The sequence below is a fragment of the Cydia splendana genome, chromosome 21 (assembly GCF_910591565.1).
Source record: "Cydia splendana chromosome 21, ilCydSple1.2, whole genome shotgun sequence".
Lineage (NCBI taxonomy): Eukaryota > Metazoa > Arthropoda > Insecta > Lepidoptera > Tortricidae > Cydia > Cydia splendana.
In genome coordinates, this window is record NC_085980.1 from 15075766 (window position 1) to 15091395 (window position 15630).

At 37.5% G+C, this 15630-nt stretch overlaps 1 protein-coding gene across 1 annotated transcript; it reads right to left on the reverse strand.

Annotated features, from left to right (window-relative positions):
* Positions 1-213: 213 nt before the first annotated feature.
* LOC134801001 (uncharacterized) lies at positions 214-14949 on the reverse strand. The gene is made up of 5 exons (XM_063773497.1): positions 14120-14949; positions 11898-12033; positions 2796-2998; positions 1018-1178; positions 214-373 (listed from the first exon to the last, which is right to left on the reverse strand). Exons 1-5 carry the CDS (start codon positions 14840-14842, stop codon positions 265-267), a joined length of 1332 nt encoding a protein of 443 aa, XP_063629567.1. The 5' UTR covers positions 14843-14949; the 3' UTR covers positions 214-264.
* Positions 14950-15630: the final 681 nt, after the last annotated feature.

Here is a 15630-nt window from a genome sequence, read left to right on the forward strand (position 1 = left end):
TATATTATTATAAGAATTTAACGTATATAATGACATTGCAACACTATTTATGTCGCTTGCCAAATGGGTACGCGTACAGACTTAAAGTATCTGAGACGAACTCTAGAGTTTCCTTATAAATGTATAAAAATAGATATATGTAAGTAACTACCTATAATACTATACACATACAGTTAGTATCGTAATACTGAAACTTAAATGATAAGCAATTACTACTTAATATAATTATAGTTATACAATTCTTCCATTGCCTGATACTCATGATCATTGTGTGCGTACAGGCACAGGTATGCTGGATGGAGTCTGGTAGTATCGCGGGGGCTCGTTGAGGGTGGTTGCGCCCACCACTCCGCCGCCGGCCACAAGAAGTAATCTGTAACATTATGGTAGGTATCTTTATAAAAACCAATTACTTAACACATTTTGACAGCTACCTACAATGTGAAAAAGTAAAGTGGTATTTTGTTTTTTTAAGGCCTTTGCATGTGCCGTTTTCAGCCAAAAGATATATTTATCACTATCTAATAAGCCTCATACACAACCGAAGAAATGCTAGCAAGTTTTTGCTTGAAAAATACATTAAAAATTTTACAACTTCTCCAAAGCAATTGATTATGTGAAACGTATAAACTATGCTCAAATCTAAATAACTACAGTCTGATAATCTATTTAAAACCTTTAAAACATCGCTGATACCTGAACCCAAAATAAAAACAGAAAGCTGGCTTACCGATACTGAATTTACTTAATTGCTGATTTTACCAGCTTGGAGTGCCACAAGGTTCTATCATACGACCTTTTCTCTTTCACTTATATGCACTAGTAATCTTATTTTGTGAAAACTGCTACTGATGGCTTCTTATTGAGTAATATATTAAAATGTTTTTTAAGTTAAAGCTCGACATGACATCTCGACGAGGAGCTGTATCGAGCGTCATACATACTGGTTGGACCGAGTCGCAGTTTTGTAAATGATATTAATCATTAATGTTATCTTAATATTTTGTAAAGGTTTACCTTCGCCGTTTATGATGCCGGAGCAAAGACGCTATGCTTGTAAAGCCGCGTTCACCGCGGCGCGGGTAGCCGAGCGCAAGTCGCCCGTCGCTGCGTTTGCGCACGCCTACGTTATGGACGCCGCCGGCGCAGGATACGGATAGTGTGTACGCATGGTTTGGCTGCAATAAATAAAAAAAACTTAAAAGTTTGTTCTATGAGTTTTTTTATATAGGAGGCAAACAAACAGACAGATATCGCCTGATGGTAAACAATTATCGTTGCCCATGAACACCCGCAACACCAGAGGGGTTGTAAAGTGAATTGCCAGCCTTTAAGGTGGGAGCATGCGAATAGTATAACTTAGATCCTTTTAAACATAGGATAACGTCAACCAACAAGTTATCAAAATTCAAGATTTAGGTCCACGGGCTCTATCACACGTCAATAAAACGTTTGCATTGCAATGCAATGCTTTAGGCTTAGTACAGACATCATCAGATATCTCGGAGCAGCCAATGTGCTCAAAGACATCAAAACATGCACTTTAACGCTTTGATAATAGAGGCTTTGTTCAGATATTTATAACACCTTGGCCGCTCCGGTATATACAAGGGCCCCCGTACGCATCGGGTACGGATTTACGGATCCCTACAATACTTTCACGCCTAGACATAGCATCCGTCGGGAAATGCGTTCCGTTTGAGGCACATGTGTGATGTGCGCTAATTACACGGCCGTCACGCGAGCACGAGCCATTCACGGGCCGATTTTACTCCTTCGTTAGTTTTCGGTGAAGTGGAACTGCTGGTGGAAACCTTAAATATGACGGCTTGAATATAAAACAGTTTCTAAGTAGGTAACTGACTGGCGTTATCGCGCGCGACTGCATATTTGAGTCAAGCTTGACATATAATGCTAGAGATTCTAATGTGCCAATGGAAAATTTAAATCTTTAGAATCTATTTTTACATTATTTCATTCATACATCTTGAAATTGGACATTTACTTCAATAGTTTTTCGGGGAATTGTCCACAAATTTCAAACTTTTAGGAAACATTCCGCGAGTTGTACATCTGTAGTATGAAAACGTCAAAGTTTTGTTTTATTTTTACTCCAAGCAAACTGCTGTTAAGCTGTACAACGAACAGGCATCTTTATCGTCATCTCGCCGCCATCAGCCGTCGGCAATCACGTTCCGACAAGTCTAATTGGATCCACCATCATGTCTCACGCGCCATTGCCGGCTTACTGAGTGTAATTTATTATGTTATTGTAGTTACAGAAACGTGCACGACCATTTCATGATAGCTAAATAGCCCGAATAGTTTGGGTTTAACTAATTTCTGCTTTAAAACTAAATTAAAATTATCTAAAATAAAGCCAAATAAATAAGACTTATGATACTTCTAATTGTTATCTTCGTTTTTAAATAGAAGAAGTACTGGTCTGGTATCTGGTAGCCTAGAGCATGCGACTTTCAATCCGAAGGTTGCAGGTTCAAACTCCAGCTCGTAATAGATTTCGGAACTTATGTTTGTACTACCTAGGTATTTATCTTTTTATATTACCAGTCGCTTTTCGGCGAAAGAAAACATTGTGAGGAAACCGGGCTAATCCAATAAACGCCTAGTTTCCCTTCTGCCTTCTGGGTTGGAATGTCAAATGGCAGATAATAATAATGTCAATTCCTTTAATCATTCCATTATATTGAGACAAAGATATTGGTTTTAGTAAAATAGAAATTCTTGATATGAATAAAAGTTAGTTACTAATTATTTTTAGACTGACTACGTGCCTGGCTTGACGGCCTCAGCAGAAACACCCCATCAGGTTCCCCTCTCAACAGATCTTCAGCCTCACTTCTAGAAACCTGCATGTAGTAAGGCTCATTTTCGACTGGCACGGGCAGCGGGCGGCCGGCCATGTTGTTGGTCCATTCTGCTGGTGGTTCTTCAGGCTTACGAGGTTCCAGGTCTTCGGAGGTCTCTTCGTTCGTTTCTGGAACGGAAACAGTTAAAATAAAATAAATTATAAAAAGTGGATAAGGCTGTCTACAAGATCTTTTGTCGCTTCTGACTGTTGCATTTGTACCTACACATACTCCACCTACAGAAGTTCGGTAGAGCAGAAGGAGCGAAGATCTTCCTTTCTGTCCTTGGCCTATGATGGTCTTCCAAACCAAAAGTATTATATGCCAGTCTTCTCCACATTTACCTTATTCTGATTTTCAAGAGAATCAGGCGAGGATTGTTTAAATAAAATATCGTGTGTTTTTTTTTATTACGGGGATAGATATATAACGAAAAAAAGTTATTTTTTTATCTTGTGCAATTGACAAATTGGACATTATGACACTGCCACACTTTCTTATGCATAGAGTTAAATCAATCCGACATCTAGGTGAGTATTACCTGCGACGACATCGGTGAGGCAGTGCAGTATCCGACACCAGCAGAACGCGCATGATTCAGCGGCGCGCGCGCAGAGGTTGCGTGCCAGAGCGCACGCCACTCGCCACCAACACACCGACATTGTTACATGATTATGCCAATAAAGGCCAATAAGGTTCTACTTAAAACATCATTTACAAGCTATTTTTGATAACCTGGCTCCGAAAGTCAGCCGAGATGGTAGACGAATGAGTCTATGAACCTCGCCTAATGCCTTGTTACGCTGTGGTTATATTTTTACTTGGTTTCAGAGTGCCTACCGCGAAAAATGAAATTCGAAGTTTCATTATCTACCTTACTGTCGCAAGAATATAGAAAAGCGATAGAGAGGCAGATAACGAAATTTCAACTTAGAGTAGAGGTAGCTTAGAGGTACCGGACATTTTGAGTCGTGAAAAAGGCTTTTTATTGACTTAAAAAAGTTTCAACGATGCTAGGCGCAAGAGTCAGCACCAATGGCATTATAGACTGTTCTAAATGTCAGGTGAGATGAGCGAATTCATAATATGAATATCAGCAACACCTAGTTAATAATGAAGTTAACAACATAAAGCTCACGGAAATATTATATCGCCTATCTATCTATACGATAAATGCCAAATTCTGCTACGAGCAATATATTGGTACCCTAAAATCACAATCATGAAATGTCTCATTAATATTACAATCATTAAGTATCTTAAGGTGACAGTCCATTTGACCATTTCCAACGACAGCAGCACTACCATTAATTTTACTATGGAAATTGACAATAACACCGACGCGTTCGTACTAGTAGTGCAGCTGCGGTCAGAAATGGAATGTTACCCTTAGTTTGTACAAGTAAATCGTACCTACTGAATATTATCTGATTACAAATGTACAAATTCAAGCGAATTTCGCAGGCACGTCACATTGAAGGTCGAATCTATCTAGAGTAATGCATTAGGCTTGTTTCGGCGACAACAGACAGACACCCCCTAAATCACTTAACAGACAAGCGCAACTCTCAACGGTTGACTCTTATTATTGCGGTAATTTTAGCTCGTGTCAAGAAGCCTTTATATATGTACATTCGTATAGGTATATTTTTAAATGTTTTATACTATGTTTTGTAATGTTTTATATATTTTGTTTATTTTATTTTTGCAACGACTGGCGGGACCATGCACCAAACCGTGACGAGTGGCGGAAGAAAGGGGAGGCCTTTGCCCAGCAGCGGGACACAAAACAGGCTATTAAAAAAAAAACATTTATCTATTTTAGCATAGCAGAGAAATGAAACCAAAAAAGGCTTATTTTGATTGCCTGACACGCTATAAATTTTGATCTGGATTTGTTATGTTTATGATCTGTCAAATCAGAAACGTTACTTTTGACACTGATAGATCGCTTAACAGACAGGCAGCATCCCTCAAAGGTTGACTTTTATTATTGCGGTTAATTTAAGCCGTGTCAAAAAGACGAGTTTTATAACATTCGTTTATTTTTGTTTGATATAAAAGCTTGACAAATACCTAATGTTTCGTTTGATATAGAATATTTTCTGGTTTTTTTTTTTGCTCAGCGGATTAGCATAGCGGAGCAGGAGGCTTATTCTGATTGTTAGAACAGGCTTTTGATCTGGATTAGTTAAGAAGCGTTCACGTGTCTTCGACCCCTTTCCTCTTAAGTGGAGACGTTGCTAGTATTGTAACATTGTGTCTCCTTATGCCACCAAGAGTTTCGTCTCTTGCATTCTCGATCAAATCTACGTCTATATTTTTTTAATTGTTTTCTCGTACAGATATCTCAACATATACATGTTTATACACAATTTGCCCTACATCGACGCACTAAGAAGCAATAGTATATATGTATAGGTACGTTTGTTTGACATCGAATGTACAGAGTAAGTACCTACTGGCAACAAGCGATCACGACAGTGACATCACCGACCATCACAAATAACACTTGGGTGTGTTTGACTTGAGTGAATCACAGACGTACCTATATTATATAGGTGTATATACTTATTGTATATTTTTATGATGTAGGAGGTAAACGGGTCAATCTCACACCTGAGGATGCCGAAGACCGGGCAAAGTGGAGAAGATTGAGCAGGAAAGCGGACCCTGGAGCTAGGCCGGGTAACCGCTAGGTTGAAGAAGAAGATAGGAGGTAAACGGGTAGACGAATCGCCTAATGGTTAAGTAATTAACACCCATCATGCATTTGTAATGCATTTAATGCAGGCATCTAATGGCTCCTCTACACGATGGGCCAGCGCCGGCCACTCCAAGGGACGCATTTATGCGTTAGAGAGAGCAAGTGATATTGCTATCTCATTCTACCGCATGGCTGCGTCCCTTGGAGTGGCCGGCGTTGGCCCATCGTGTAGAGGAGCCATAACATTTCAATTTCTGCGCCAGGCCATCTTCTATTTTATATTTTTTACAGTATTCGTCGTGATTTCATCATCATTTATTCAGATATTGCGATATCAATCCTCTTTAATTCCGATACCTATTGAAATATCGTAAAAATCAGTCCAATATCCCGGTACTTATTTCGTAATTTTGGTAAGTATTCCGGTATCCGTCTACCTTATAAAGAAGAAGACACTGCGATATGTAAAACTGAGGGTGTACCGTGAACCACGTTCAACGTGTTGCCTCTCTGTCGCACTTATAAATTCGTACGTAAGTGTGACAGGGAGGCAACACATCGAAACTGGTTCGCAGTAGGCCCTCTGTTTCGGCTTATCGTCGGTAGCTGGCGAAAAGTTATTTGTGTCACCGATAACACTAGGTGCTCGTGGACGCTATTCAAAGTTATTTATAGTTGAATCATGACATTGGTCTCCGTGTAAACATACGTGACATACGTCTGAAATTTCCTGTTGTGTCTGTATTAATCAAACTATGGGCTGAGTGTGCAATACCTACCTAGAATTGATTTTTATTTTTACTATTTTTAATTTTTTTATGATGTAGGAGGCAATACATCTGCGAATTAATTTAAAGGTGTATGTGAAGTCCCCAATCCGCATTGAGCTAGCGTGGGGACTATAGCCCAAGCCCTCTCGCGCATGAGAGGAGGGCTGTGCCCAGCAGTGGGAGGTATATAGGCTGAATTATATTATTATTTTATTATAGGAGGCAAACGAGCAGACAAAACCGCTAAACTAAAACATTTTAAAATATCGGTTAAATGGATCTTTGTTACTGTACATAAAATAAATACAATACGAAATAAGTAAGTACGTGTAAATTAGATACCTAAGTACCTACTATTTAACTTTAACAAAACACTGCTCAATAGGGTATTTTCCTACTAGTCTAATCAGTTACTTTTTTAGAATTGTCAAAACGATTTGCTAATATGGAATTTATATGAAACATATATTACATCGTGACGTCACGGTCAACTCGTCTACTTTTTATATTTCTATCCGATTTATTAAACAGAATTTGTGTTTAAAAATAACTCCTATCTGTGTTTTTCTAATAATTATCTGGTGCTTTACTTCATGCATGGTGCAAAATAATTTATTTTAAATACAGTATAATACCCTCTATTTCAAATCAGGTTGGCCTATACCTACTAATACAAATCAACAACACAGCTAACCATCATTAGACCTTATACCATCGTAATAAGATTTAAAATAATCAGATAACATTTACGACAGTACCGTAATGCAAAGTTCAATGACCCCTCCCCCCTCCTGCAGTTACAGTACAAACTACGATTTTGTACGACGAAGACGCGTCGCGTTTTGTTTGGCGTGTTATGTAACTATATTTATCATTTATTATGAGTTTAAGAAAACTAACCAGGTTTAGGTAAGTAAGTGAATCTAGTTTTATTTTTGTTTTATTTAAACTTTATGTTAAAGGACTTAATATATGACAAAAAAATTGTGACTATCTTACTTTACGGGCTATTTCTCGCTACTCGTGCTACTGCCCGTTTCGAACTTTAGGATACGTCAAATATTACGGTTAGATACGATATTGGATTAGATATGTCAGTGTCAAAAGTGACGTGATTGTTTGAAGAAACGTCACATTTGACACTGACATATTTAATCCATATTTCGTTAGTTGATCAAATTTCTGGCTTCATTTTCATCATAAATAATTCTGCGCCTTTTATACAATTGGTAAATATTTCATTTTAAAAGTCTTTGCCCAGGTACGCTACCACATACGTTGCCATCCGGTCCGGGTCCGTTCCGAGCGCGTCGCGGATCGCGCCAGTGGCGCCATCTTTCCGTAGGGACTACTCCGTCGGTAACATTGTGTTTGCGCAACGATCCAGAATGTTTTGGTAAGTTTTTGCATGTGCTATTATGAAATGTTGCTTGATAAAATATTCTGTGGCTTTACAACGTTTTTTTAATTCTAAAATGTACCTACATATATACATACTGAACCCTAATTGAACTGCTAAACTACCGCTGTTTTCCAGTCGGTGAACGAAAACATCGTGAGGAAAACTGCATACATCTGCGAAGAGGGTGTATGGGAAGCCCTCAATCAACCCTCTTAAGCAAAAATAATTTCAATATTTTGCCCGTGGCCAGCAGTTGGAAATATATGTATATTATGTAGGCATCGTAGGCATAGTACCTCGATACACTACGCTCGGGTAGGTATACATAGAGCATTCTTATTGTTATCACAGCAATCAATATTACATCAAAAACTTCCGACCGCTTTTGCAGTAAGCATTTCAAAAGCTCAGGTATAATGAAAATGTTAGCAATTTTGCACTATGTCCGTAAAAAGATTAGCTAAACAGTAGCGGCTGAAATTGAAACTGTCCTACAGTTACAAATTGCGAGCCATCTATAGAAAAAGTCAAAGTAAGTTACGCACACGCTAGCGAATATGTCAGTGTCATTTGACAGTCATTTATTCTGTGCTCGTGGTAAGGCTAAAGATTTTGACAATTATTATTTCTTTGTTTTGGAACAATATTGTCTATTGGTAAACGTGAGTCGCCTTATATTTCACGACTCAAACTCACTTCACTGCGACTTTAAACTTTGTCATTTATCCACAAAACGTCACTTTATCGCGTTATGTTAGTGCAGCACAACTGCAGTCCCGAGTGCAACTAACACCAACTAACATGGTGACGGACAGAAACTTTTATTCTATTTACTAAAGTAATGAGACAGTTTTGTAGTGAAGGGACACGGCTTTTTATCGCTGTTTTTATTTGTAGGTTGGGTGTTCAACTCAAAGAGTTCAAAATCAAAGTTATATTCCATACCCACGAAGGTAATACCCATCGTCGGACTAGATACATTTTAAGATTTAAAAAACCAGTCAAGTGCGAGTCGAACTCGCGTTCCAAGGGTTCCGTACATTACTCAAATTGTTTAATTTGTTTGGAAGCTACGATGCCATTACCAGGCACACATATATATGTTAAACAAGTAACCATTTGAAGGTCAAACATTTAATAATATTTAAAAACATAATCTAGTGTTATTCTGCCCAAGTCGATTCATTGCTTACTTTACTCACATACACATGTAAATTAACGAACATATGTAGCACTCCTGTGTTCATTTATTTCATTACGTATTGGTACATCGTTAATTAGGATATACGAAGGTATCCTGGGGACATGAATTAATAAAAGCCACAAAAAATAAATATTTTGAGACAATCTACACAAATCGACATAGTCTCTCAGAAAGCTCAATGAGGCTTGTGTTGTGGGTACTAGATGAAGATATAAATAACAGATATGAAAATACTTACTTACATAGAAAACATCGAACTCAGGAACAAATATCTGTGATACAAATAAATTCCCTTATTAGAAAGGGTAACTACCTCATAACTACTCTACTCTCAGAACCTTATTCGTACCCATTACTTACTCGTAGGTAAACACAAAATAACTGATCAAAACCTTTATAAGCATGGTGACTCTTACTTACCAAACTAAAGTGGTAAGCATCATTCCGTCTGTGTTTCTTATAAATAGTGACCACATTTATCGATACAACACGCCACCCCGGCGCGCACAGCCCTACAGCACATGTTGTCCACATGAGTAGACGTTTTTTACAAAACGACACTATGAGAAAGTGGAAGTGGCGTAATAATGTTTAATTTCATAGCAAACAAGAATGAAATAATTACATTTTATCATGGTCTAATAAAACATGGTCTTCCATTCCCAGAGTGACACGGGCCTACGTCACAATAACATTGCCACTTTATTTCAACATAACATGTTACATGGGTACATTATACCTATGGTTAATAAGTTAAAATATTTCTTTATAATTTTATAATTTTCATTTATATGTATTTTAGCTTAAATTTTACAATAACATGTCATTTTTAATTACTCGTTAGCAATATCTTCCGATTCACGAAAGAAATTTCAGACTTTCGGGTAATTCTGTTTATACTACTGGCAACACAGGATAGCGCTGTGCACATTTGACAATTCGGATCTAGATAACTTCATGCCCTAACCGTCATCCTTGTCGAACGCGTGTTAATTGTTATTTCCTTCTCACTCAGTGTCAGCAGTCGCAGTGTTTTCCAAACTTTTCACGTCGTAAGCTTGGTAATTAATGTGTAACTGTGAATTAGTTTTTTAAACGTTTGTCTTGTATAGATAAATAAAGTTTAATTTAATACATTAGATTTGTTTTATTTTACTATGTTTCTACATGAATAACTTAAAATTAATGCCGTTAAAATAATTTTCACCGTTGGTTAAAATTCTCCCACATTTCAAAGTTTGAGAACCTGTAAACAGCATGATGACGTAGGCGCGTGTCAGTTAGGTCATACGCGAATCTCGGAATGGAGTACCAGGCGGAGTATATTATTATACCATGCATTTTATTAAATGTGTTGAAGACAAATTATTACCCGGGATCTTATGATCTCTTTTATTTAGAAGATTCAGACACAAAATTGTTCTTAAATCGGCAAAAATATTTGCCCAGGAATGGGGCAAGAATAATAGGTAGCATATAAATAAATGAAGAATGACTCATACCCAGTCAATAGCAATTGTCCACAAAAATAGTAGATAAATCGAAGCGACGAACCGAATTAGAAATTGGTTATAGTTTAATATTAGACAGAGACAATATTGTCACAGATATTTTTTTGTTTACATTGAGTAGCTATTTAGTAGGGCTCTTATTTCATTAGCTTATGACTCTTATAAGTTTTAGTGAAACCTATTGTTGATTTCTGACTATTCTTTTAGAGGTGAATGTGAAGCATTCCTTGAAACTGTCTACCGTTGTTACGCGAATTTGTGAAGGTTGCGAAAAAATGGTAAAAAAACGCCTATGTAGGTCGTACTACAACTTTTACTATAGGTACCTACAACCTCGAACACGCAAAAAAAAAAGCTGTTTCAGAGAATATGGAGCAGCGATTTTTTCTGCGATAATCGGGTTTGGCTTATATCTACTCCCGATCTTAAAACGTTAGACAGGTACATACATACTGATACAATTTAAATTTAAAAAAATAAATTTCTGGCTAGTTCAATTACGACAAATAAATTATATCCGTTGAAATTCCATTCTGTAAAAATAATGTTGTAAAAGTCACATAATTTGTTTGTAAGATTTGTCCTTCGGGAGCTTTTGTCAGCTTTTGTCCGTTGACTCAAGGCTTAGCGGCACCTGTCCGAGTTCTGAATTGTTAATATTGTTAACTTGAACTGCAAATTGACACAAGGACGACTCGGTTTACTGTTTTTAACAATTATAAAACACAAAGATACAATAATTCTTCGGTTCTTTCCCACATTTAACCGACTTAAAAAGTAGGAGATTATCAAATCGTCGGGAGCTTTGTTTTCTTAACTTCTTACTATATGTTCCCCGAATTCAAGACCCCACTGTTATCATATCTGGATTTGAAGATGCGATTCTGGACAAAACGAAGGAACTCTTCAAATAGGTAATTATAGGCACACCGATTGTGATTCGTGTATATTTGTTCACGGAAAACATTGAGCTTTACCCAATGTTTTTCTTACCCCATCTAATCTTATAAACAATATTATAAATAATTCAGTTCTCTTGTAAGAAAAATAGTCTTTACGCAATAAGTTTAAAGCTAAAGAAATTGGTAATTTGATAACCGGTATCGAATGAAGAGAGACGAATGGAAATTTTAAACGAATTGCATTCTTGTGATTCTTGCCTTGCACCACGAGGTCTGCTAATATTGATGCCCGAGCAAACGAAAGATTTCAAAATTCAACCACGAATATAGCAAATGGTTCGAAAAGAGGAATGTTCAGCGTGGGGTTTAAACAAACTTTACCACCGAATGAAATGAAAGTCATGTGTGAGATGTGGGCCGATCACCAAGACGTCAAGGTCGAATCAAAAACAGTTCAAAACCATAGGAAATCATTATACTAGAATCGAGCTCCAGGCCTGTTTATTTGCTGACCCTACCTCGGGTACCTACCTCGCCGCATCCCGAAGTTCTCGAAAAGGTTCATGATGTACTGAAGCAGGGAGTCCTCTTTCAGCGCCACGTCGCAGTACTGGTGGTCCCTTTCCACCTGGATGGGCTCCAGGTAGTCTTCCACTGGCATCTGCACCTACAAGACAAGGAAGGGTTTATGGTATAGTTTATATTGACGTCAGATTTTGATGAAGGGGATCCGAGCCGTTTCGAGTCTATAGAAAGGTAGAGAGGCGAAATAGAGAGGCGAGTACCTGGGTACCTAGCCAAGCTTTTTGTCTCACTGTCACTCTTCCATATTAGTGCGATAGAGAGACAGATATCCTTCCATTGTCGTAGCGCAAACGATTGCCATCTTGGCTAGGCCCCCTGGGGACCGAATTAAAATGAGTGTTGGTTAAAAGTTCCTATACAGTGCCTTTTATATCGAGAAAGCATAATTCGTTTTTAATTCGAGTGCTTCATGTGTACTATTTACATCTTACATATTCGAGGGGGAAAAATGACTCGTAGAGCAATAAATATAGGTACCATTGTTGATCATACCTCTAGTTAAATACATTATGTTTCACGTACACGTTTTGCAAACGTTCGAAAATTCAATACGTGTTCAGTTTCCCTAATCCCTAAAACTTAATGAAATGATATTGAAATTCATTATGACAAGCAATTCATTCCGCACGTCGGCGTTTAACCGAGTCGACAATATACCTGCGGCATTAAGCTGTCTTCACATTGGACGCGATCGAGCCCGCACGCTTGTTCTGTGTCACCCACATTCGGACCCGGGTATGTTCCTAAACTTAAACTACATTATGTCCAAAATGACCAACCCAAAGGGCACAGCAAAGTGTCATATGTCACTTGAATCTGGATCAGTCCAACTGGGGAAGTACCAAGACCACAGTAACTATGGAGTGTTGCGTTTCTGGCGGTGAGTAAGGTTTCCAGTGTTCCTTTGGGTATAACGGGCCACTATTTGCCCCTCCTGAGAAGGCCCTTATAAACTTAATGGGTAGGAAACGTGGATGTAGTTCCACTAGAGTTGCAAGCGCCCATAGACCGCCGCTGTGGCAGCCTAATATCAGGCGGACACTTGTTTTCCACCGTCGTGTTACTCGTGTTAAAAAACCGGAGCGGCAGGATACGCACGGCATCAGTGTGATAACCGCGTAAACAGGGCTCGGGGGCTCGTTAACTTACTTTGTTAGGAACTTCTGTTTGTGGGAACACGTGCGAAACGAGGCGTAATGTTGCCTCTGGCTAAATTTTTTGCATGTTTTTGTTACTTTTCGTTTGTATGTTTCTCTGCAGATGTTATCAAGAGGACTCTAACGATCCAAAACTTAATGATCCGCACCATATACCTCTAATGTTTTTAATAGTAGTAGTAGTAGTAAAACACTTTATTGTACAAAAATCAAAACAAAACAGGAAAAATAACATTCGTCATTAGTACAAAGGCGAACTTATCCCTTCAAGGGATCTCTTCCAGTTAACCTTTGAGCAATTGAGGGAGAACCAATTGGAGACGGTAGACATTCGTACTGTACCAACAGCGTAAATAAAAGAAAAAGAAAAGAATAATAATAATAAAAACGAAAAGTTTCTTAGTTACTTATAATGTTAGCAGCTTACCTACAACAAATATATACATATATACACAACTAAATACATATATATTCTATAATACATATTACCTACATATATACAAAAACTACAACACCGCACACATTTAATTGTGTTGTTTTAATTTTAATTGAGTTGTAACTCAAACAAATTCACATACAGACATCTAAGGCTAATTCAAGTTTGTCGAAAATAAAATATGGAAACAACTTTTCAATATTGCCCTGGGGCATTCCCGAAAAAGTGTCGGGTACGTGACGGTACTTGTTTAACACTTCTGATAAAGCTAAGAAGCTGATAACGTTTGATAATTGAAATTTAAAGCTAAGTTAGCTACAGATACAGATTACAGTTACAGATTTCTGCAGATTATTAATATGCGAATGCGCGTCATATCTCCAAAGTTCTCCTTTTAGTGGAATGCCCCCCCCCCCCCCTCCTAATATTTCAAAATCAGCCGAAAATCCAAAGCCACACCCAAAAGTAGTATCAGTGGTATTAAAAGATACAAGGAGTGGCAGTTATCTGGGAAAGCTGAGTCTACCCGAAAAGGAAATGTACCGGGCTTACCTAAAAGGAAAATAATTTCTTACCCGATCTTTTGCCGCACCTTCTACCGGCCGAACAGCGTGTACAGAATCGTACATATTTGCAACCACTTCCACTTCGCCATTCTCGTAGAAATTACCATCAGTTTCCTTCTTTTGTTCATCGACAACTACTTCCTTAGCATCTTCCTTAACGTCTGCCTCTTCATTCTTCTTAAAGAATGGCAGTTTGAACGATTGGAATAGCTCTTGAATCATAACTTTATAAGGTTTCTGAGTTTGATCTCTTTTCGCTTCTTCGGCTTTTTCTTTTTCTACGTCAGTGTAACACAAATCTTCGTACAAATGATCTTCTACAATAGATTCACTCACTTCTTCAGGAGTTGTTACTGATTTGTATTTAGTTTTAGCTTCTGGTATTTTGAAAGTTTTCTGAATATAGTATCTGCTGTTAGTTTTTACTGAATAATATCCTCTGTCGTTGTGATTTTCTGTTTTAGTTTCTTTTGATGAGAACATTGGATACTCGTATGAACTCATTCTGAAGAATCTTCTAGGCTTTTTTGGGGTACCAGAGTCCATTGGTAAATAAGAACTGAATATTCTATCATTTTTCTTATCCTGGTTTCTGTACAGAAAACTTTTAGCTGGTACAATTTTCTTGAGAATTTCTTCGACAGTACTGGTTGTAGTAATTTCTTCTCTGGTTCTTCTCACATTAACGGTTTGATACTGGTCTTCTAAAGACGTGTATGCTTTTTCTGTCATTTTGTGTAGTAAAGTAGTTTGAAACGATACTGGGTAGAATTAATTTTAAAATCCTCCGTTAACGGTTCTTATGATTCTTGATGTTCTGTAACAAAGATTGAACAGTACAGTACCTACAGTGGTAAGAAATTGATTATGTGAAAAAGACAAAATTAAATCATAACAGAATTATTGCGTTCGAGCTTTAGATCTCTATTAGTACGTACCAAATTAATTAACTGTGGCCTCGTCGTTTCTTAATACTATAATAATACTACATTTAAATATTTTATTTGTCTACCTCTATTTCACATAGTTATTATAATTCCTTGAACCAACATCCCTTGTTTATCCTCGCGATCTTCAACGAGACTTGTAAATAAAGCTACAGGGTTGTCACATTACCTAAACAAGTATGAAAATTCTAATGTTACCATGTGTTTTTATGGGCTTCCTCGCAATCCTTAATAACCTTTGTCATAAAAAAAATTACATTAGACTGTAATAATTAGAACATACGCAAACTTAAGTTTACTCTTTTTACTTTTTACATATCCAAGTCGTTGCGATTATGTTAGTTCTTGTCTCTACTAAGGGTGGTATTCCACCTGTCATATTTCTTTGTCCAATGTCAGTGCGTCCCACTCTCTCATTAAAGCAAAATGTGAGACGCAATACTTATTGGACAAAGAAATTGGATTGGTAGAATACCTCCCTAAGTCTATTACTTTTCGGCTTAATTAAAAAAATCATTGTAATGTTGGATGGTTATTTAATCAATATATACCAGTCTCGTTATATAGGTAGAT